This window comes from Microtus oregoni, unplaced genomic scaffold, assembly GCF_018167655.1.
Source record: "Microtus oregoni isolate MIOR12 unplaced genomic scaffold, Mior012 000027F_ref0000203, whole genome shotgun sequence".
NCBI classification, from domain to species: Eukaryota; Metazoa; Chordata; class Mammalia; order Rodentia; family Cricetidae; genus Microtus; species Microtus oregoni.
The window spans coordinates 18,947,643-18,968,735 of record NW_024543086.1 but is presented as its reverse complement, the minus strand read 5'-3'; the positions used below and the strand labels follow the sequence as shown (position 1 = coordinate 18,968,735).

At 52.0% G+C, this 21,093-nt stretch overlaps 1 protein-coding gene across 1 annotated transcript; it reads right to left on the bottom strand.

Moving 5' to 3' along the window:
- Window positions 1-64: 64 nt before the first annotated feature.
- Window positions 65-20,749, bottom strand: Telo2 (telomere maintenance 2). Its single transcript, XM_041675954.1, has 21 exons — window positions 20,398-20,749; window positions 19,777-20,122; window positions 17,532-17,809; window positions 16,029-16,097; window positions 15,651-15,798; window positions 13,305-13,407; window positions 10,823-10,891; window positions 10,481-10,622; window positions 10,265-10,401; window positions 9,476-9,555; window positions 9,219-9,332; window positions 8,825-8,913; window positions 8,578-8,669; window positions 7,916-8,032; window positions 7,713-7,784; window positions 4,328-4,519; window positions 3,665-3,756; window positions 2,984-3,083; window positions 2,603-2,667; window positions 1,885-2,000; window positions 65-625 (listed from the first exon to the last, which is right to left on the bottom strand). The coding sequence occupies exons 2-21, from the start codon at window positions 20,106-20,108 to the stop codon at window positions 513-515; spliced, it is 2,520 nt and encodes an 839-aa protein (XP_041531888.1). The 5' UTR covers window positions 20,109-20,122; window positions 20,398-20,749; the 3' UTR covers window positions 65-512.
- Window positions 20,750-21,093: the final 344 nt, after the last annotated feature.

The following is a 21,093-nucleotide window of genomic DNA, read 5'->3' as shown; positions in this document are numbered from 1 at the left end:
TTCTCTTAAATGCCTGGACAAGGTCCTTGCTGCCCCTTAGGAGGACCCATGTAGGAACTAAGTCTTTGCCAGTGAGAACCATAAAAGCAGACTATGTGACATCTGTGGCCGTTTATTCTAACAGAACATTGTTAGAAGCCCTGGGGACCCAGCAGCTACCCCTGGTCTGCTGTTGTAGCATCCCCTTCGGAGTATACTAGAAGCTGAACAGCTGTCTCTTATCTTCACTCTTGAGGCCGTGGCCACAGAGCCCAAAGTTCTGCTCTCAGGAGGAGGCACCTCTTGCACTCCCAACCCACCCCAGTCCAAATTCCAGTCAGTCTAAAGCTGTTGAGTCCCACGGCACAGGCCTGGTATCTTTAGCTGAACGCTCAGCCTTGCCAGGGCATAAGTAATGGCAGGGTCACACTAGGACCAATGGGCCCCTCCAGACCCCGCTGCCACAGACAGCTCGCGTGTGGACTCGCCCCTCAGGCCTTCCCTTCTTCCAGTGGAGGTAGCTGAGGGGGTCCTCAGGGCTGTGGAGAGGAAATGGACAGGAGCTTATCTCTGAGTCTCTCCAGAAGCAGCAGAGCCCTCACTGCCAGCTCCCTGCAGTCCTCGTCCACATCCTTCTCAGCCACATCTGCCAAAGGAGGAAGGAGGGAAGAAGATGTGAGTGACATGGTGGGCCAGCGAGTCTTCTCCCAGCGAAGCCCTTGAGCTCCCCCAGGCAGGGGACCGGGAAGATCAGTAGGCCAGGTCCAGAGCTGAGCAGCCCAAGCACTAACCTGGGATAAAACATCAGACAAGTCAACCTGGGGAGCTCCAGCACATGAGCCTGAGGAGACCCTGCCCTTGCCCAGGATGGCTGACAGTGGAACCTTCTGTGAGTAGCCATGGGAAACAACAAAGCAGTAGGACCCTGCCTGGCCAGCAGTTCCATGGAAGCCACAGTTTGACACTATCATGGCCAGTTGCAAAGGCTCATGGGAAGCTGGATGCTCTTTCCAGTGGGTCCAGGGAGCCTGTCAAAGGGTCCGGGCTGAAGAGTCAGAGTCTACAGCTGACTTCTTTTTAACTCAAGTCAGGGTTTCTCTGTGTAGCCCTGGCTGTCCTGGAACTCACTCTGTAGACCAGGCTGGCCTCGAACTCAACAGAGATCCGCCTGCCTCTGTCTCCCTTCTGCTGGGATCAAAGGTGTGTGCCACCACTGCCCGGCTGCAGCTGACTTCTTAAAACAATATTTAGAGGTGAGAGACAAAGGGTGGCAAATACTGCCGAGCAGATCTGGGTGGAGCTCCCGTCGCGCTCCCTGCTTCCACACAATCAGGCTGGACTGAAAATCTTGTTTTCTTTTGTTTTGTTTTTTTTGGGAGGGGAAGTTAGTTTTGTTGGTTAGTTTTTGTTTTTTTTGGGGGGGGGGGTTGAGACAGGGTTTCTGTGTAGCTTTGGTCCCTATCCTGGAACTCACTCTGTAGACCAGGCTGGCCTCTAATTCACAGAGATTCACCTGCCTCGGCCTCCCGAATGCTGGCATTAAAGGTGTGCACCACCATCACCTGGCTAAAATCTTTTTAAAGAAACAGGTCTCAGTAAGGCTGGCCTAATACTCAGAGTGTAGACCAGGCTAGCCCTGAACTTAGAGTGCTCCACCTGCCTCTGTATCTCAAGTGCTGGGGTTTAAAGGCTTGCACTATTATGTCTAACTTTGGATCTGAGAGCCTTCTGAAGGAACAGAGTCCCATCTGAGTTGTCTCTGTTGGGATCTTGTGATAGTCCCCAAGGGAACAGGATCAAGATCGCCTCCTTGATCCCCACACTCACGTCAGCACTTCTCAAAGCTAACACAGGACACACCCACACAGACTCACACCAGTGACATTTTCCAGTCCAGACACTCACCTGCCAACCATGATCTGGCTTCTAGCAGCTCATCTGGCAGGTCCCCCAATAGCCGCTCTGTAGGTAAACTGAGGAGAACAGAGGAAACAGCAGACAGCAAGCCCCGGCGCACGTAACTACCAATCAAGAGGGCGGGGAAAGGTGAGAGAAGACTCTGTGAATGGAGCCGCCTCCAGCCAGCCTATGGGAAGGCCCGCCCACATGTACCCAATCAGCCTATGGGAAAGCCCGCCCACATGTACCCAGCCAGCCTATGGGAAGGCCTGCCCTCATGTACTAGTCACTGCAGCTAGCCTATGGGAAGGCCCGCCCACATGTGCCAGTCACTGCAGCTAGCCTATGGGAAGGCCCGCCCACATGTACCAGTCGCTGCAGCTAGCCTATGGGAAGGCCCACCCTCATGTACCCAACCAGCCTATGGGAAGGCCCGCCCTCATGTACCCAGTGGGAAGGCCCGCCCACATGTACCCAGTCACTCCAGCTAGCCTATGGGAAGGCCTGCCCTCATGTACCAGTCACTCTACCTAGCCTATGGGAAGGCCCGTTCATGTACCAGTCACTCCTGCCAGCCTATGGGAAGGCCCGCCCTCATGTACCCCATCACTCCAGCCCTGTCTGAGACTCCCAGGCCTGATTAGCCACTTCTCATTAGGAAACTTTAGGCATGCTGCCTTGGAGACCAGACCCTGTGCTTCCCTTAGCCCCATGGGCCACTCACGTGTCCACGTGGAAGCGAAGGGTCCACACGAACCCCAGCAGGGCCTTACCCATGGGCACGGCCACCTGAAATCAGCAGAGGGGTGGCTGGTGAGGCGTTTCCCACACTTGGACCAAAGGTAGGATCCCACTGTGTCAGCGCTGGCCTGACACCTGACAGGAGGGGTGCGTGCAATGCCTGGTGGAGCTTTGCACACACATGCCCCCAGGGCCAAAGCGGGGAGGATGCATTCTGAGGGTGCAGGGTCCTGCACTGCTCACAGGTGGGAGATGAACACGCTACAAAGAGCTCGGGTCCTGTTCTGTGGACACTGGTGATTATCCCGCAGCCACCTGCTATGGACTATGTGGCAGGGCTTTCAGCTCCCTTTTCCCAACTCACTGTGGTGTTAACAGCCAGGTACATCAGGGATGCTAAGGTGTGGGCCAGTCTTCCAAGTACCAACTGATCATCTCCTAAGAGGTCGAAGGTCACCAGAGGCCTACAACATAGAGCAGAGTGGATGGGGCAGCCCCAGCACCTAATGGCTGGCTGAGAAGAGCCCAGAAAGAGAGCTACCAACAGAAACCCAAACCCATGAAGGCCAAACCCTTGAAGGCTCACATGGCCTTCCTCCCACCTTCACACCAGGGACCAGTGTGGCAGAGGACAGCCACAAGGTGAAGGCATTTTCAAATGTTTCAGCATACTGTATGCCGCCAGGCACAAACCAGGCCCCGAGTCAAGGTCACAGTCTGTGCTGTCACCCAAACCTCACAGGCTGTGCAGGCCAGGCAGTACTGACAGCAGCACCTTCGTAAGTTCAGGGTCATGTGCTGTCACCTAAACCTCACAGGCTGTGCAGGCCAGGCAGTACTGACAGCAGCACCTTCGTAAGTTCAGGGTCAACGCAGAGAGCTGGTGATGACTGTGCCCTCAGCACAGAACTGAATAGCAAAGGGGCCTCCTCAATGTCTCAAAGCGTTTAAGTCAAGCTCATAAAAGAAGCCGAGCCCACATTCATGCCCTGTTGTGCCACAATCGCTGTCCACAGAGGTGTTTCTAAAGTTCCAGAAAACTCACCTGTCAAAGTGCTGAAGGAGGGGGAAGAAGAAGTAACCAGCCACAGAGTTGAATTCATTGGGGCCACCTGATAGCTCCCTCCGCGGACAGCCCTGCCAAAAACAGCATGGTCAAGGCGCAAGGCTACTCCCCTGGTGCAGACATACAGCCCTTCCAAACACAGCATGGGTCAAGGCGCAAGGCTACTCCCCTGGTGCAGCCGCGCAGCTACTCAGGCTTGCCCTGACCTCCCTGGGTTTTATGGCCCCGTGGAAAGGGCTGAGTCTGTCTCAGGCCACTGTGGTCTGACAGCAGAGTCCCAAGCCACACATCAACTACTCAGAGCTATACTCACTACAGGAAGACCTGGACATTGTGACAAGCTAAATAGCCTGGTCTCCAGCCCTGAGCTGAGCCCAACCATCTCCAGACATCACCACAGTCACTTTTTTTGTTTCTGAGCCGTACTCCTGAGCTCTTTCTACTTCCCCGTTTTAAAATCGTGCTGGTCTGATGTGCCTCAGTTTATAGATAAACTCTTGCTCTAACTCAACACTGCGCTGACCCTGCCTGTGACGGGGTTCCCTTCAGTCAGACAACACCTAGAGGAATCCAACTGTTCATGCTGCTGCCCACAAAACAAAAGCCCCATGCCGACAAGGACCTGAACAGCGTCCTGCTGACCTTCGAGAACCTCCGGGTCTTGCTTTTGATCCGCTCCTCCACAACCAGCTGCCAGCTGGGAGCCACAGCATTGCCAGGCTGAGAAATAGCTAGTGCTGGTGAACACGAGGTGCCAGAAACAGGGGGACCATGCTGGGAAAGCCTCTGGAGGCTCCGTGGCCGAGACAGTGCCTGGGCAGCCAGAACAAGAACCTAGAGGAGAGAGAAGTGGATGGCAGAGAGGTTCAGGGTACTCACTGTCCTTGCTGAGGACTCAGATTTGGTTTCCAACACCCACACATCTTTTCTGGTTTCCACAGACACTGCACATATATGGTGCACTAACATACGTGCAAACAAAACATCCACATACATAAAATAAAAACTAAAATGTTTAAAACAACTCAGGACAGTATGTGGCTCTGGGAAAGGATGGTCTTCTAAAAATGGAGTAGCAGCCAAGTACTCACAAAGCTCTGCAGCCCTGTTAAAGGAACTGGGTCCCCATCCTAAGTACTCATGATCTGAGCTTCGCGCGGGGGCAGGAGGTGAGATGAGTGCTCCCTCACAATGAATGGCTGGACCAATGTACTGTACTTTTTCTCAAACTCACCAAATTTCACCCCTACCTTGCTCCCTTCCCCAAGGAACTCAGCTTCACGGAAAGAGGAATAGAGAAAGGGAATAAAATGAAGCCTGCGCTTGCCACATGTGGAAGACTCAGCAGCACCGTATGCAGCAAAGGAAGCCTGTCAAAGGCCGCACAGCTGCCTGTTCTGCTTATGCGAAGGACTTAGAACAGGGAAATCCAGACAGAACAGAACGGTAGAGAGAGGGTTGGAAAGTGGATGCTACTGCGACCACACAGGGTAATGGCGATGTTCTGGAACGAGGTGATACAGCAGAGCTGGATTAGAAACATGAATTTTTTGCCAGGCCCATGGACACACCGTCTATTATCCTAGCTACTCAGGAAGCTAAAACAGAAAGATCAAAGTTCAAAGCCAGCCTAGGCAACTTAGGAATTCCCTGCTTCAAAATAAAAGGCAAAAAGAAAACCTGGGAGCCAGAGAGATGGCTCAGCTGCTAAGAGTCCTTATTGCTCTTGCAGAAGACCCAGGTTCTGTTCCCAGCACCCAAGTAACAGCTTGTAACTCTTCCGACCTCCATGGGCTCCTGTATGCACATGGTCACATATATGCACACAAGCACACATACATACACAGGGTTTCTCTATGAAACAATCCTGACTGTCCTGGAACTCACTTTGTAGACCAGGCTGGCTTCAAAGTCACCGAGATCTGCCTGCCTCTGCCTCCCAAATGCTGGGATTAAAGGCATGCACCATCACCGCCTGGCAATTTTTTTTTTCTTAAAAGACAATGGTGTAGTTGTGCATGCGTTTAATTCTAGCACTTGGGAGAAAGAGACAGGTTGATCTGTGAGTTCAAGGCCAACTAGGACTATACAGTGAGACCCTCTCTCAAAAAATAAAAAAAAAAGAGGAAGGAAAAGAAACTGCAGAAGGCTGAGGGTACAGTTCAGAGATGATAGTTTGTCTAGCATGCACGATCCCAGGACCACAAAAATGCTGTTTCCTGTCTTATTTACTGTTGATAAGTAGATAAATTTTACCACTTTATGTATTCTTGTGAATACATATGGATTCAGATGCATGTCTATGTGCACACGCAGTCAGAGGTTGGTACTGTGTGTCATGTCTGGTTGTTCTCCACCTTAATCTTGAGGCTGAGTCCCTCACTGAGCCTGGAGTTCCCCATCTCAGCTGCTGGCCAGTGAGCTATACGGATTCTCCTTTCTCTGCCACCCTATGAACGCCAGTATTTGTTCAGCAAGCACTTTATGGACTGAGCCATCTCCTCAACCTTGATGGCACCCACTCTTTAAGAGTTCAGAGGCTGCCAGGTGTTATGGTACACCTTTAATCCCAGCACTCAGGAAACAGAGGCAGGTGGATCTCTGAGTTCCAGGCCAGCCAGAGCTAAAGGGTGAGACCCTTGAGTTCAGTTGCCCTGAGCACGGGATCACCCCTGGGAACTCTCACTATCATTCACTCCAGAGCTTTCTGTCTCCTGAAACACCAATCCCTTGGGCCCTGGGCCCTGGCAACCACCTCTCGGCACTATCTCTGAGAATACACGATTCTAGATAGTTTACTACTCAACAGCCTTGCCACACGCAGTCCTTTTACACAAGATTTTTTTTTTTTTTTTTTTTTTTGGTTTTTCGAGACAGGGTTTCTCTGTGGTTTTGGAGCCTGTCCTGGAACTAGCTCTTTATAGACCAGGCTGGTCTCGAACTCACAGAGATCCGCCTGCCTCTGCCTCCCGAGTGCTGGGATTAAAGGCATGCGCCACCACCGCCCGGCTTACACAAGATTTTTAAGGGCTGTCTGTGCTTAGCAGGTACAAGAACTTGTTTACAGAAGGATCACACTCAACCATACAGGGTTGGTTTCTCTGGTAATGAAAAATTTCATGTTGTATAAAAACATACCAATATAATTGTTATCCAAAATACATAAACAAGGATGGTAAGAGTTAGTGGTCAAGAGTGCCTGGTGCTTTTGTAGAGGACTAGAGTTCAATCCCCAGCACCAGTGCTGGGTGGCTCTCAACCACCTGTGACTCCAACTCCAAGGAAGCCAGCGCCCTCTTCTGTCCTCCACAGGCACTGCATACAGTATTCAATACTCAGACACATGCATATACACATGAACACAAAGACAAAACACAGAAACGGCCAACAAGATGATTCAGAAGGTAGGTGCACACACACACACACACACACACACACACACACTAATAAATAAAAACTCTTTTAAAGCCACACAAACAAAAGAAAATACTGTCGCCAGCTCTCAGCCCCATACTGGTGAACCTGTGGTCAGCAGGCAAAAGTGCCTCTCACATCCCTGTTGGGGAAGGCCGCTTGTTCGTTCCCGGCTGCCCAGACCACGAAATAATCACACAGAAACTATATTAGTTGCAATATTGTTTGGCCAATAGCTTCAGTGTATTTCTGTCTTACTCTTATATCTTAAATTAACCCATTCTATTAATCCGTGTATCACCACGTGGGTGTGGCTTACTGGTAAGGTTCCTGCGAGTCTGTCTCTGGCAGAGGCTACATGGCTTCTTCCTGACTCTGCCTACTCTCTTCTCTATCTGCTTGGAATTCCCACCTTGCCCTATTCTGCTAAGCCACTGGCCAAAACAGATTTATTCATTAACCAATGAAAGCAACAAATAGGCAGAAGGACTTCCCACACCACATCCCACCAAGGAAGCTTGGGGTGACCTTTGTCCACAGTCCCTATAGGTCAACCTCCCAACTTAAGGCAACCTGGGCCTGACAGGGACAGGGAGGGGTCTAAGTCACTTACATCCAGGATGTCCATGCGCTGCCGCAGGCTATAGTTCAGGCCATAGAACTGTGAGGTCAGATACTTGGCTACCTAAGTAGGTAAAGGAGAAGCCACTATGCTCAGGCTCCAAGATTACCCAAGGGCCCAACCTGGGCACAGAATGGGGCCACCAGGGCAATTTCTGATGCTCCTGGTTTGACTAGGGTCATGCTAGGACTTACCTGCTCTGGGTCTGTGACTGTGACAGCCACCAGAGCTCTCTGCCGCAGTTGTTCAAAGTCTGCCAAGCAGGTCTTCTCTTCCAGGTGCAGTAGCACCTTGGCCAGCTCCACGCTCACCTGCACAGGGCCAGGAATCAGGATGCCTTCAGCCCCATATGCCCAATTAACAATCCAGTGCCACCCTCTAAGATCTAGGATACAGCCAGGTGGTGGTGACACACACCTTTAATCCCAGCACTTGGGAGGCAGAGGCAGGTTGGATCTCAGTGAGTTCAAGGTCAGCCTGGTCTACAAAGCAAGTTCCAGGACAGCCAAGACTGTTGTTACACAGAGAAACCCTATCTCAAAAAACTAAAAAAACAAATAACAACAACAACAAAAAAAAAATGCTGGGCAGTGGTGGCGCACACCTTTAATCCCAGCACTCGGGAGGCAGATCTCTGTGAGTTCGAGGCCAGCCTGGTCTACAAGAGCTAGTTCCAGAACAGGCTCCAAATCTACAGAGAAACCCGGTCTGGTTGGGGGGGAGGGAGGGGGGACAGACAGATCTAGGATACAGATGCTACAAGCAGACCTGCCCCTGCCACTTCAGGACTCCCCACCCTCACTCCCACTCCCCACCCCTGCCCCCACTTACCCAGCCACATCCTCTTACTGCTCACCTCCCGAGTGGCCTCAGGGCTCCTGTAAACCAGGCCCTCAAGCACCATTAGGGCTCCCTCCCAGCGCTCCACGTCCTCAGATGTGGTCAAGGCTGCACAGAACCCAGACAAAGCTTGATTAAGTCCCAGCACTGACCCTCACTCCAGTGTGCCCAGAGTGTCACAGTGAGGCCAGACAGGTAGCTCTAGGACAAGGTGAAGTGGGGCCAGGGCCAGGTATTGGTGGGGTAAGCACAGTAAAACCCACCTTCCACACAGTCTCGGATATACAGGGGTTCCTTGCTGCTCTTCAGCTCTTTGTCCCCTGACATATCATAGGGAATGAACTCATCATCGCTGTAATAAGAAAAACAGATAGAATCTGTCCATCCCCAGTGAGGATTCAGGTGCCTCTTTATTTTTGACTCCTCAAGGGTAAGACCCTGGAGATACTAAAATTCCCTCCCAAGAGCCCGAGACCTGTAGGAGATGGGCATGTGGAAGAGCAGATGGCACTGCCTCAGACGAGCAAGTGGGGAGTGAACTAGGAAACCAGCACCTATGCAAGGAACACCTTGCATATGATCAGCCTCCTCCACACATGACCAGAGGGCCACCTCAGCCAACCCCTAGACCACAGAGGCCAAGGAACCCTGCCCTACCTGTCGAGCTCTGAGTCAGAGCCCTGCGGCTGAGCTGGAGGCACATCACTGGCCACTGTCTTTTCAGGTGTCTCTACAGGGGTCTCCATGGCAACTGGAGCCAGGGATGGACCTCTAGGAAACAAGAAACAGCAAGGGTCACCCAGGTTAGCCTAGCACACCACATAGCCCAGAAAGGTTTCTATCATCTGCCCATGTCTCCTCTAACTTCTGTCGGAAGGACTCAGGATGGGGACCGGGAACATGGAGACCCTCACCCTGTCTCCGAGGAGCAGGCGCCCGCAGGTCGGGGTGTGGCCAAGGCCAGCATCTCCCGGCTCATCTCGTCATCTTCATACTGTTGCAGATACACTGGAGTCAGTGAGGCCCATGGCCGTGGATGCCGCCTCAGCCACAGTCAGTCACAGCCAGCCCTCAGTCACATGCCACTCCATCTCGGTTAGCAGCCTGGCCTCAGATAGCCATTCACCTTTTCTAAAGCAGCTTCTGATGCCCACCTCAAGCTAAGCACAGTGCCTGATGTGCTGAGCCTAGGAGCCTCTCCCTCCTTCAGGATTTGGAGACCCTTGACTGCTGACAGGGCTCAGCAGAGGCTACATCTATAGACTCACAGTTAAGCCACGTGGCGCCCAACACAGTCAAGGCCTGTACTGTCCAACCTGGTAGTGCCCATGCCAATCAGTGGTCAGTAGAGAATACGCCCCCTATGCACTCCCAGCCCAGAGCAGCCCTACTGTCCACAGGGTTCAGTGCACCCAGGGCCAGCAGACCAAATCCAGGCAATGGTTCCTTCACCCGTCTAACCAATCGGGGAATACATTTTGGGGAATACGCTCTCACAGACTTGGTCCTGACCACATACAGACCCACTTCTGCCACCACCCACGGGAGCCAGAGTGCTCTGCACACTGAGCCCTGGCCCTCCACCACAGGATACTCCTCGATCCTAGACCCCCGAAGAGCGAGGAACTTGAGGAGCAGGTCTATCAGCAAAGGAGCCCCGGAGCCCCGTTACCTGGAGGACATAGATAAGATAGCCTGCTCACTTGGAATTTCAGCTGAGGCCCCTCAGGATGGATCCTGGAGCTGATGACCTCGGCCACAATCATGCCCAAGCGACGCACAGGGGGCAGGCTGCTGTCGAGACGGCACTTCACACCTGCCATCATGCTGGCCAGCAACTCTTAAAGCAGCAGACATGAGAGTCCTGAAGGGCTCCTCAGTGTCAGGGGTGGGGTGTGCCCACGCCACGGCCCGCTTACCATCCCAGATGTCCTGCAGCTCCGACGCCCCGAGGTGTGCCAGGCAGACCAGGATGGCCTTACTGATGTAGTGCTGCTGCTCCAGGGGTGCGTGACGGACAGCACTGCTGTTGCCCCATGTCTCTAGCAGCTCCTGAAGCACCTGGCAACCAGCAGAGCCTCAGCCTGGCCAGGCAGCAGCTACCCTACCCACAGCCACCCAAGTCTCAGGTCAGAGTAAACACTCTCCTAAGGGGTTCAAGCATAAATGAAGCTGGACCCCAGCCTTCCCGTTAGAAGATACTCTCTCTATTGTCTTTCTCCCAAGACCACCACAGGCTTAGTGGGTCAAGTGGTACTTACCTGTATGAGGAGTGGCCGCCGCTGACTGTCTAAAGCCAGGTACCCCAGCAGGCTCTGCAGCATGGGTGTCTACAACAAAAGTGGGTCCTGTCTACCAGGCAGGGACTGCTCCCTGCCTGCCCTACAGGGCCTTCGAAGCTGAAGAAGAGGAATAGGATGAACGGAGCTGCCAAACTCCAGCCTCCCACAAAACCAGAGAGCAAGCTTCCCTCCCAGGCTTACCGCCACAACACCGCCAGTTTCAGCTGGTAATTGTTCTACTTTTCATTTCAACCAAACTTTTAAAATTCAATGAGTTATTTGTCAAATGCAGACTTTCTGGCTCTCATGGTAGAGGAGACCTTCAATGCTGGCCTCTCAGCCCAGATGCACAACAGCATCCTGTGTCCCACTGCAGCTGTCTGGGCTGCTTCTTTTACTAAGACCTGGAGTCTGTCTCATCTTACAGTGTGTGTGTGTGTGTGTGTGTGTGTGTGTGTGTGTGTGTGTACATTACAGAGTCCAGAAGAGTGTTAGGTTCCATGGAATATCTATGAGTTCGAGACCAGCCTGGTCTACACAGTGACAAAGTGAGTTCCAGGACAGCCAAGTCTACACAGGGAAACCCTGTCTCAAAACAACAACAACAACAAACAAACAAACAAAACCCCTCCATCTCCATTCCCAATATTCCTCATTCCTCTCCCTTTCTCTGCCTCCTACTTTCAGATCACGGTGTAAGCTCTCAGCTGTTCCGGCCACCACGCCTTAGCTCTGCCAACATGGACTAATTAACCCTCTGAAACCATAAGCCCAAATAAACACTTCTTTTATAAGTTGCTTTGGTCATGGTGTCTTATCATAGCAATAGAAAAGTAGCTAAGACAGCTGGGCTTAAACTCAGGTCCTCTTGCTTGTATGTCAAAAGCAACTCTTCTAGCCCCATCAGTTACCCCTCTTTTCACAACTCTTTCTTTCCTCTTTCTTTCTTTCTTTCTTTCTTTCATTTCTTTCCTATTTCTAAGTCCACAGCCTTGTCATGCAAGAGTGACTGCATGAAGTTTTCTCTGGCCCTTGCATCATCCCACTGACTGGTTTATGGTCTGACTTTAGAACAGAGCATTGGATTCAGGAATAGACAGCTTGGGTGTTCATTCACCAGAAGTCCGGGGGAATATCTCTGCCTGTTCACCTAGAACTGCACCGTCCACCTGCCCCCTTGGAGGATGGCTCAAGTGTTAGGTGCCTCCATCCCTTCTTGTGTACACTGCTGTTGTGCCCAGCTGCCCACTCATGTTGCTGGGAGAACTCTCCAGGGCTCCTCTCCGAGCTCCACTACATGAGTGGGTGAGAGACACTTCAGTTTCCCTCTGGCTCCTCTGCACAGGAGCCAGACAGTCCGACTAGCTCATCTCTGCTCAGACTCCCACCCAACCAGCCTGGCCTTACCATCCATCCTCTTTCTCTCTCACCCACTGCCAGCTCAGGCCAGTCTGGACAGCCAATCAGCTAGCTCACTGGTGGGTATTCCCGTTCTCAGAGGCCTCCAGCCCACCCAGACAAATCCTCAGAGCCAGACCTGCTCCAAGCCATCCTCCTGCTTGACTGCCCCCTGGTGCCAGCACTCGCTGTGTCACCCTGTGTATTAACTGTCCTGCGTGGGCAGCATCTGCTCCCTTTCCTGTAATGAACTTAGGATGAGGAGTGAAGGGGCTCTTCTGTCCAGAGTGGATGCTCAGTACCCAAGGTAGAGCCCAGCTTACAAAGAAACACTGAATGAGAAGGTGAGCAAGAGGATATAGTGGGCGCCACCATTGCTCGACCTCTGCTGTTTTCCACTCTAGATGTGTCCCACTCCTCGTCCTCCCCTGCTCTGACCTATGGCCAGCTCCGAGTCAGCGCTCCAAGGCACATGGACAGCAGCAGTCACGGATGAGCCCTGATGCACAGAATGGAGATGGTAGGGGCACCATCCAGGTAGTACGGGGATCTAGAGATATGTGACATGTTCACTTGGTTCCTGGGATGCTGCAGAGCTCAGAAATGGCTGGAGGGGTCTACCGTTTTGCTGACATCTCCTAGGTAACTGCTGTCCAACCACACTTATATCGTTTTGATTTCCCGTGGTGCTGAGGGTAGACAGAATACAGCGCCATGCCTGCTGAGCACACTCCTTTTCTTCTTTTTTAGGGTCATTGAGACAGGGGCAGGCTGGGCTCGAACTTTCTGTGTAACTGGAGATGACCTCCTGATATTCTGTCTCCACCTCTCAATATGCCTAGCCCCCCTTACTCCTATTTTTTCTTTTTCTTTTACTTGTTTTAGTCAAGATCTCACTATGTAGACCAGACTGGCTTTGAACTCAGAGATTCAAGTGCCTCCACCTCTGGAGTGCTGAGATTAAAGGAGTGTGTCATGCACTCAGTTCCCCTTACTCCACATTTAGTAGCAATCTTCCTGTGACTTGGAAGGCCTGCAGGCCCCACCCTGCCTGGTTTCTCACCGTGTGCTGGTACTGCAGGAACAGAAGTTTCCGGGTCATCACAAACTGCGCTTTCTTGTTCTTTACCACCAGGTTCCCCAGCAGCCGGGACAAGACTTCAGGCCTGTGGGGCAGATGTGGGAAGTGGCTTCAAAGGGAAGGATAAGGAAAAGCAAACAGTATGGTGCCCTGTGTCCAGCCACCTGCTCGCTCCAGAGTTTGGCTGAGCCCTTCCATGACCTGAATTGGTCCTTAATCTTTCCTCTTCCCAGAATGAATGCGAACACCCATGGAAAGCCTAGACCCCACATCAGAGCCGACAGGACCAACCCAAAATGGGGGTCCTTCCCTGCTCTGCCAAGGCCAGGGATGAATGCTTCTTTAGGGCAGGGTAGCACACCTTTGCTGCTAAGGGCCAGAAGTATACTTTTAAACAGGTTTACTCTCCAAAGCAGTCAACTCTAGGAGTGGCTGAAAAGAGCCCTAGACGAATGTGTCAATGAATGGGCATAGAAATTTACCTAATAAAACTTTATTTACAAAAACCCACCAGCCTGACTTGGCCCATAACAACAATTTGCAGAACCCCAAGCCGGACTACTTCCTTCAGAAAGGAAGATTATGGCCATCTGCCTCAGCCACACAGACAGAACAGCAGGGTTCCTCCACACTCATTACTTCTTTTTATTACATGTATTTGTGTGTGTGAGTGCATGTGTGTGCATCCATGTTTGTGTATGTTTCAGTATGTGTATATCTGTGTGTGTGTCTGTGTATGTATATGTCTGTGTTTGTCTGTGTCTGTCTGTGCATCTGTGTGTGTCTCTGTGCATGTGTATCTGTGTGTGTGTCTGTCTATGTCTGTGTGCATGTGCATGTCTTATCATGCATACCATGGAAGTCAGGAAAACAACTTGGAAGAACTGGTTATCTCCTTCCACCATGTGGAACTTGGGGATGAAACTCAGCCTTGATAGCAAGTGACTGTACCTGCTGAGTCAGCTCACCAGCCCCGGTTGTTATATCAAATCCCACACAAAGGCCTGCATGGTAGCACACACAATCCCAGAACTTGTTAGGCAGAGGTAGGCAGATCTCTGACTTGAGGCCAGCCTGGTCTACATAGCAAGTTCAGGCCAGCCAGGAATACATAGTGAGATTCTGATTTAAAGAAAGGAAAACAATTCCACATAAAGTCATAAAGGCCAGGGCTGTGAATATGGTTCCATAGGTGAAGTGCCTGCTAGACAGCATGAGGCCCCGAGTTAATCCCCAGAACCACTAGAAAAAGCCAGGCATGATGGCACATACCTATATATACAGAACCAGAAAGGGTCCCTGGGACTCAGTGAGTCCAGGTTCAGTGAGAAAAATCTGTGTCAAAAATGAGATAGACAGCTCTTGAGGACCGACACCTGAGGTTGACCCCTGGTTTTCATATGGTTGTGCACACATATCTGCACATGCACTAGCATGCACACACATGAAAATTTTAAATTTTTAAAAAAATTCAAAGAGACACAAAGGCTTGGAAAGAAGGAGGGGACCCCTAAAAATTTGAGAAACCAAACCTATGTAAACTGACATATGGCTTTAGCACAGGAAATAGATACACAGAAGACAGTCCAATGGACAAACAAGATTCAGAAACTAAAGTGGAGCTGGCATTCATAGTGCATGCCCGTAATTCCAACACCTGGGTGGTGAGACAGAGAGGTCAAGAGTTCGAGTCCATCTTCAACCACACATCACGTGTGAGGTCAACTTGAAACAAAACAAACAAGGAACCCACAGAACTCTAGGTGGTGCTCTGATGACGGCCCCGTGGATCTCCCAGGACAGAGCCCAGAGTTTATGGGGAAGCTATTACAAGCACACCGGGACCCCACCATGAACAAGCAAGGGACATCGGTGAACACCTACAACCAAAGAATGCAAAGCCAGCGCTGAGTGCTGCTCTGTGCAGAGAGGGATGCTGGGAGCCAGGTGAGCTAGCACTGCGCTCAGAGCATTCAGCCAGCCCAGCAGGCCTGCTCCCACCAACAACCCAGAGAGTCACTCCACACACACGAAGATGAGTAGACACTAACACAGCTCAGTGAACATCACAGGGGTCAGAGTACCCACAACAAAGAATGAGCAATGGGAGCCCAGTGAAGGAAGGACAGCAGGCACAAGATGGGGACTGGGCTCACAACCAATGGCCAGTCTGAAAATGCAATGCTGAGACAGGATGGACCACCCAAACTGTATAGGGCATGGACTCTAGTATTGCACCCAGGAGAGCAGCACAGGGAATGGCAGCAATGGTGGCGTCTACCCTGACATCCTGAGAAACACTGGCTTGGAGAGGACCTGGCTGCTTACCTGGGAGCAGCCTCTACAAGCCCTGTCAGTACAGCCTCCACTGCCCGGTCAGGTACTTGCTCCACCAGCCGCCAGCACACCCGCTGCCACAGACAGCTCTCTTGGGTGAGCATTGTCAGTTGGGGCACCAGTACGCCCAGAATCTCTTCTGCGGGGACAAAGAGGCCCTAAGCTTCAGGAGTCACCCTCAGCCAGGGGGCAACAAGGGTGCCCAATGTCCACAGCTCCATAAGCTCACAGGCATGGGCAACACCCAAGTGAGGGAACCCCACTGAGGTCAAGGGTCAACTTACATGTCACTGTATGGAAACATACAGTGTACATCTGTACATGATTCTCACCCTCCAAAGGGTGAGCAGGGTATCGGGGACCACTCACTTTTTCTCCCTTGGATGCAGGCCTTCCCCAAGACTCGAGACACGAAGGAGACAGAGCAGTCTAGGCCACCTGGAATGCAAAGCAAGATCTGACGGTAAAAGAGGTCAGCAGGATAAAATTAAGGACATCTGACTAAGTATACAGACCTTATGCTTAGCTGCCAGGTCAGCCATGGAAACTCCAGCTATTTGGGGTGAATGTGCATATCTAACACGGGAGAAAACCTAAATAGAGCTGTCTTTAGCTTGAAAATCTAGTAGTAATATGCTTTAAAAGTATCACACACATCATCTCAACCAGCAAAAGGACTCTGCCTACATCACTGAAGAGGCACCAGAGGGGTTCTGGATTAGGAGCCAACTACAGAAGCAGAACGGGGCTCTGGGGAGGCTAAAGACACCTCAGTGGCCACTGCCCACAAGGTCTCCCTCCTTGGCGAAGAAGGAGGCATGAGAAAGTCAAGAACAAGGAGGAGATGGGGTGGCAGCCTCCCATTAGTAGAGCTGAGACGATAGCACCTTCCAGAAAACAGACATGGACCCAGACACACCGTTACCTAAGGACAAACACTTAAGAACTTGCAAGGACGGAATCCAAATCAAACCAAGATGAAACAAAAAAGACCAGAAATTGGTTGCTGGAAAAATCTAGGGACAACAGAGGCTTGGGCCAGGTAGAAACCATGCCAAAGCTCTAGCGGCCCAGCTTCCTCTGGAGTCACATGGGTAAGGAACACAGGAGCTGTCAGGGTGCTGGGTTGAGCCCATGGAAGCAAACCAAAGTGGAAACTCAGCTAGGAGCAGGCTGAAAGACTGCAGTCAGAGTAGCTGCAGTTAAGCTGAGGTATGGCTCAGACTGGAGTGTGCACCATGGTGAGCACAAAAAGGAAGAGGCCAAGGTTCAAGTCAGTCAGTCATGGCCTGTATCTAACATCCACTAACCAGGAATCACAATGGCTCTTCCCCAATACTCTCTCTCGAGGTATATACCCAGGAAAGCCAGTTGGAATGTCCCAGAGAAGGCAGAGCTAACTATGGAGACCCACAGGGTGGTCCCTAGAGATCTGTGAGTGACGGGCAGTCCCCGTAGTGCCACATAAACATGTAAAAGCATATGCCCTCAGATCCAAGAGCAGCCAATACACAGTGGGCACTCAAAGCCACCACCAGTGAAGACACAGACATCAGACTCAAGTAAGCAAGAAAGTGGACCTCAGCAAAGAAGGAAGGGCAGCTTCTAGGACATACAAGTGACTGGGTAGGAAAAGTAGGTCTCAATCCAACTAAGAACTAAAGGAACCCAGGGTCATACCCAACTCTCCAAAATCAAAAGCCAAAAGAGAGATGGAACTCCATCAGGTGGTGAACCTGTCTGAACCAGGACGGCATCTAAGCTACCTGACAGTCCCACCCCAACTCTTAAGGCCCCACAGGCTTTCAGAGTCTTACTTCAAGGGGAGGGAGAAAATAAAGGCCTGGAGAGATGCTGGGGCAGGGTGCTCACCTTGGAGAAAGCTCACAACTGCCTTTAGTGCTTGCAGAACCTCCTGGCCAAGCAGAGGGAAGTAGTTCTGGGGGAAGAACGGAGTCAGGTTGTCCTGCTGGAGACAGTTGCCCAGGTGGTCAGGCAAACCCACCACCTTGCTGAGCAGCGTCTCCTGGACTAGGAAGAAGCTGGGCTTTGTCTGCGGGCGACACTGCTCCTCCATGAGAGCCGCCAGTCTGCCCTTGCTCAGAAACATCTCCAGCAGCCGAGCCATCTTCATCAGACGGAAGCTGGGGCTAAAGAGAAGCAAGAGTGTAGGGTGGAGCCCCGGTCTCCTCTAGCCTAGCGTCCCCGCAAGAATCAGTCCCAGACTCAGGGAGACGGCCCTGAAAGCCTGAGAAACTAAGTTTGATCCCCAAACCCACATAAAAAAGCCAGCTGAGGCCAGCATAGAGGCACACACCTTTAATGCCGGCATACAAGAGGAAGTGGGAGAATCTCTGTGAGTTAAGAGCCAACCTGGTCTACATAGTGAGTTCAAGCGACAGTCAGAACTACAAAGTGAGACCCTGTCTCAACTCCTCCGATGCCCCCCACCAAAGAAGAAAAATAGGTGAGGTGACAAGTGCTTGGAGTCCAAGCTCCGGGGACACAGAGACAGCCTACTCTAATTGGCAAGCTCCTGGTAGGTGAGACCCCCATCTCAAGAAACAAGAGGCTGGGCATGCATGCCTTTCATTCCTGCACTCTGGAGGCAGAGAGACGAGAATCTCTGAGAGTTCAAGTCTGGTCTAAAAGTTCCAGGACAGAGCCGGGCGGTGGTGGCGCACGCCTTTAATCCCAGCACTTGGGAGGCAGAGGCAGGCGGATCTCTGTGAGTTCGAGACCAGCCTGGTCTACAAGAGCTAGTTCCAGGACAGGCTCCAAAACCACAGAGAAACCCTGTCTTGAAAAACCAAAAAAAAAAAAAAAAAAAAAAATTCCAGGACAGCCAGAGCTGCATAAGAGAGACCTTATCTCAAAAAGACCAAAAAAACAAAACAAAAAATTAGTCCCAACAACTTCATAAGACTTCATAAGCATTTACGTTTGAACTCATCAGCTGAAGAAAATACTTAATTCCACTGCTAAATAGCCAGTTACTAGTAGGCTGTCCCCCTGAGCCCTGGACAGACACCATCGTTTCTTCCTTCTCTCGGCACTGTGCTTGCTTGGATCACAGAAGTGGTTGCTTTGAGACTTTATTTCGTGAGTAGGTGTTTTTTCCTGCAGGTATGTCTGTATACTAGATGTGTGCATTGCCTGTGGGGGAGAGGGCTTCAGATCCCCTGGAACTGAGTTACAGACGTTTGTGAGCAGCCTTTGTGGGTGCTGATAACTCAGCCCAAGTTCTCTGGAAAAGCAACCAGCATTCTTAACCTCGGAGCCACCTCTCCAGTCCCCACCACAGCAGATTCTAAAAACCCAGCTTCTCAAAGCCACTGCATCCTCCCAGGGATCCACTAGACTGGATGTAGAGCCCAGGACTAGGGGTCCATGGCAGCAACATGAAAGCTAGCCATTTAAAACCCGGAAATTGTTGGCTGGCGGTGGCACACGTCTTTAATCCCAGCACTTGGGAGGCAGAGACAGGTGGATCTCTGTGAGTTTAAGGCCAGCTGGGTCTACAGAGCAAGTTCTAGGAAGGACAGTCAGGGCTACACAAAGAAACCCTGTCTCAAAAAACTAGATAAAAATAAATAAAAACCCAAAATGTCCTGTGATGGTCCTGAGAGTGCTATAAAATAAAGGGTAGGGCCGGGCGGTGGTGGCGCATACCTTTAATCCCAGCACTCGGGAGGCAGAGGCAGGTGGATCTCTGCGAGTTCGAGACCAGCCTGGTCTACAAGAGCTAGTTTCCAGGGCAGGCTCCAAAGATGCAGAGAAATACTGTCTTGGAAAAACTAGATAGATAGACAGACAGGCAGACAGATAAAAATTTAAAAAGGGTAGGTCCAGAAGAGGACAGCGAGTGACCAGCCGAGTGACCAGCTCCCTTTCTGGTGCCAGCTGGGGGTGATGGAGACCCTCTGAGTCGCTGATTTGCTCCTGCTATCTGCAATGTGGACCCTGCTCTTCCTGCCAGCCTCCAACAAGAGGGAGTGAGGCTAGGCTAAGATGCAGGGGTCCTTCCCCTTTCAGAGCTGAGCACAGCTACACTCAGTTCTAAAGCATTAGGTCCCTTCTCAGAACTTAGGCGCCCTGTTGCTCACAAGCTGCTCACCCAGCAGTGCTCTCGATGGCCTCCATCAGCACCAGGAAGGCTTGGTCTGGGGGGCCGTCCAGGAAGAAGCTCTCCCAAAGCCGCTCCAGCTGGCCATCGGGGGATAGCTCTAGCCAACCTGGACTCAGCTTGCTGACCAGACATCTGAGAACGGCTGAGAAGTGGATGGTGGTAAACTCTTCCTTCTCAGGGAGAGTTGGATCCTCGGTTCCACCCAGGTACCGCTTCAGGGTCCCCAAGGTGGAGAGGATGTGGCCCACATCCTCTGAGGATGAAAGGGTGTGAATGGCTTCTTGTACGGTGAGTCGGACAGCAGACAGTGCTGGGTCCATCTTGCAAGGCAGGGCTGAGGGACCCAGAAAAGCAGGGTGAGAATCTCAGAATTTCTCCCCGTAGCACCCACGAAGGACTCGGCTAAGGATAGAGGAGGCTTGGCTCCAAATCCAAGAAATGCCACCAGCCCTCTTTTGCGCTCCCTGGCGCCTCACGCGGTCCCTGCCTTCGGGTTCCCCGCTTTCCGGGTGGTCTGACAGGGCTTGTGCCCGTTAGGAACAGTACCCGTACCCCGGGGGCTGTCTCCTCTGTCAAGCTCGCTGGTATTTGGGTGAATGAGTGGCTCACCAGGCAGCAGCAAACCCCAGCGTCTGCAGCTCCAGGTGATCACCCAGCCTTCTAAACACGAGGTCCTGGGCTAGCACGGAAGCTGGCCATCCCGCAGGGCCGTCACCAGTGCAGACTCAACCGGACCAACCACTCCCACAGGGTTCCTCCGGCCCCCAGGCTTCAGAGTGACGGCCGCGTGCTCACTCACGCGCGCCGCTGATTCGCCACGGCACAGGGACCACGCGTCCCGTTCAGTGCCAGCCGAGGGTAGCCGTGAGTTCGAGTCCCAGAACTCGCGTGGAACTAGGAAAAATATTAGTTTCTGGATCTGATGCCTATGAGGAGCTCGGGAAGAATCCGCGCAGCGCCGGCGCGCTGGTGACCGCAGCACCTGCGCCTGCGCAAGAGGAGGAGGCGTGGCCTAAGAACCTGGGGCGGGCAAGGCCTGAGGGCTGGGCTGGGGTGGGGATGCTCGCCTTCTTCCCTTCCCTGACGCCTGCTGTCTGTTTTCCCTAATTCTAGAGTTGCCCTCCCAGCACCCTGTCCACCTGGGTCCAGTGACTTTCCACCGTAGAGCTGGCCTTCTGAGGACGACACTAACCCTCGGTTGGGGCTGTCAAGGAAACGAGAATAAGAAAGGCAAGAAGAGCAAACCTAGACAAGTTGCGATGCTGATGCGTGCAGTGGGCGCTCAAGGCTGCATTGTTTAATGCG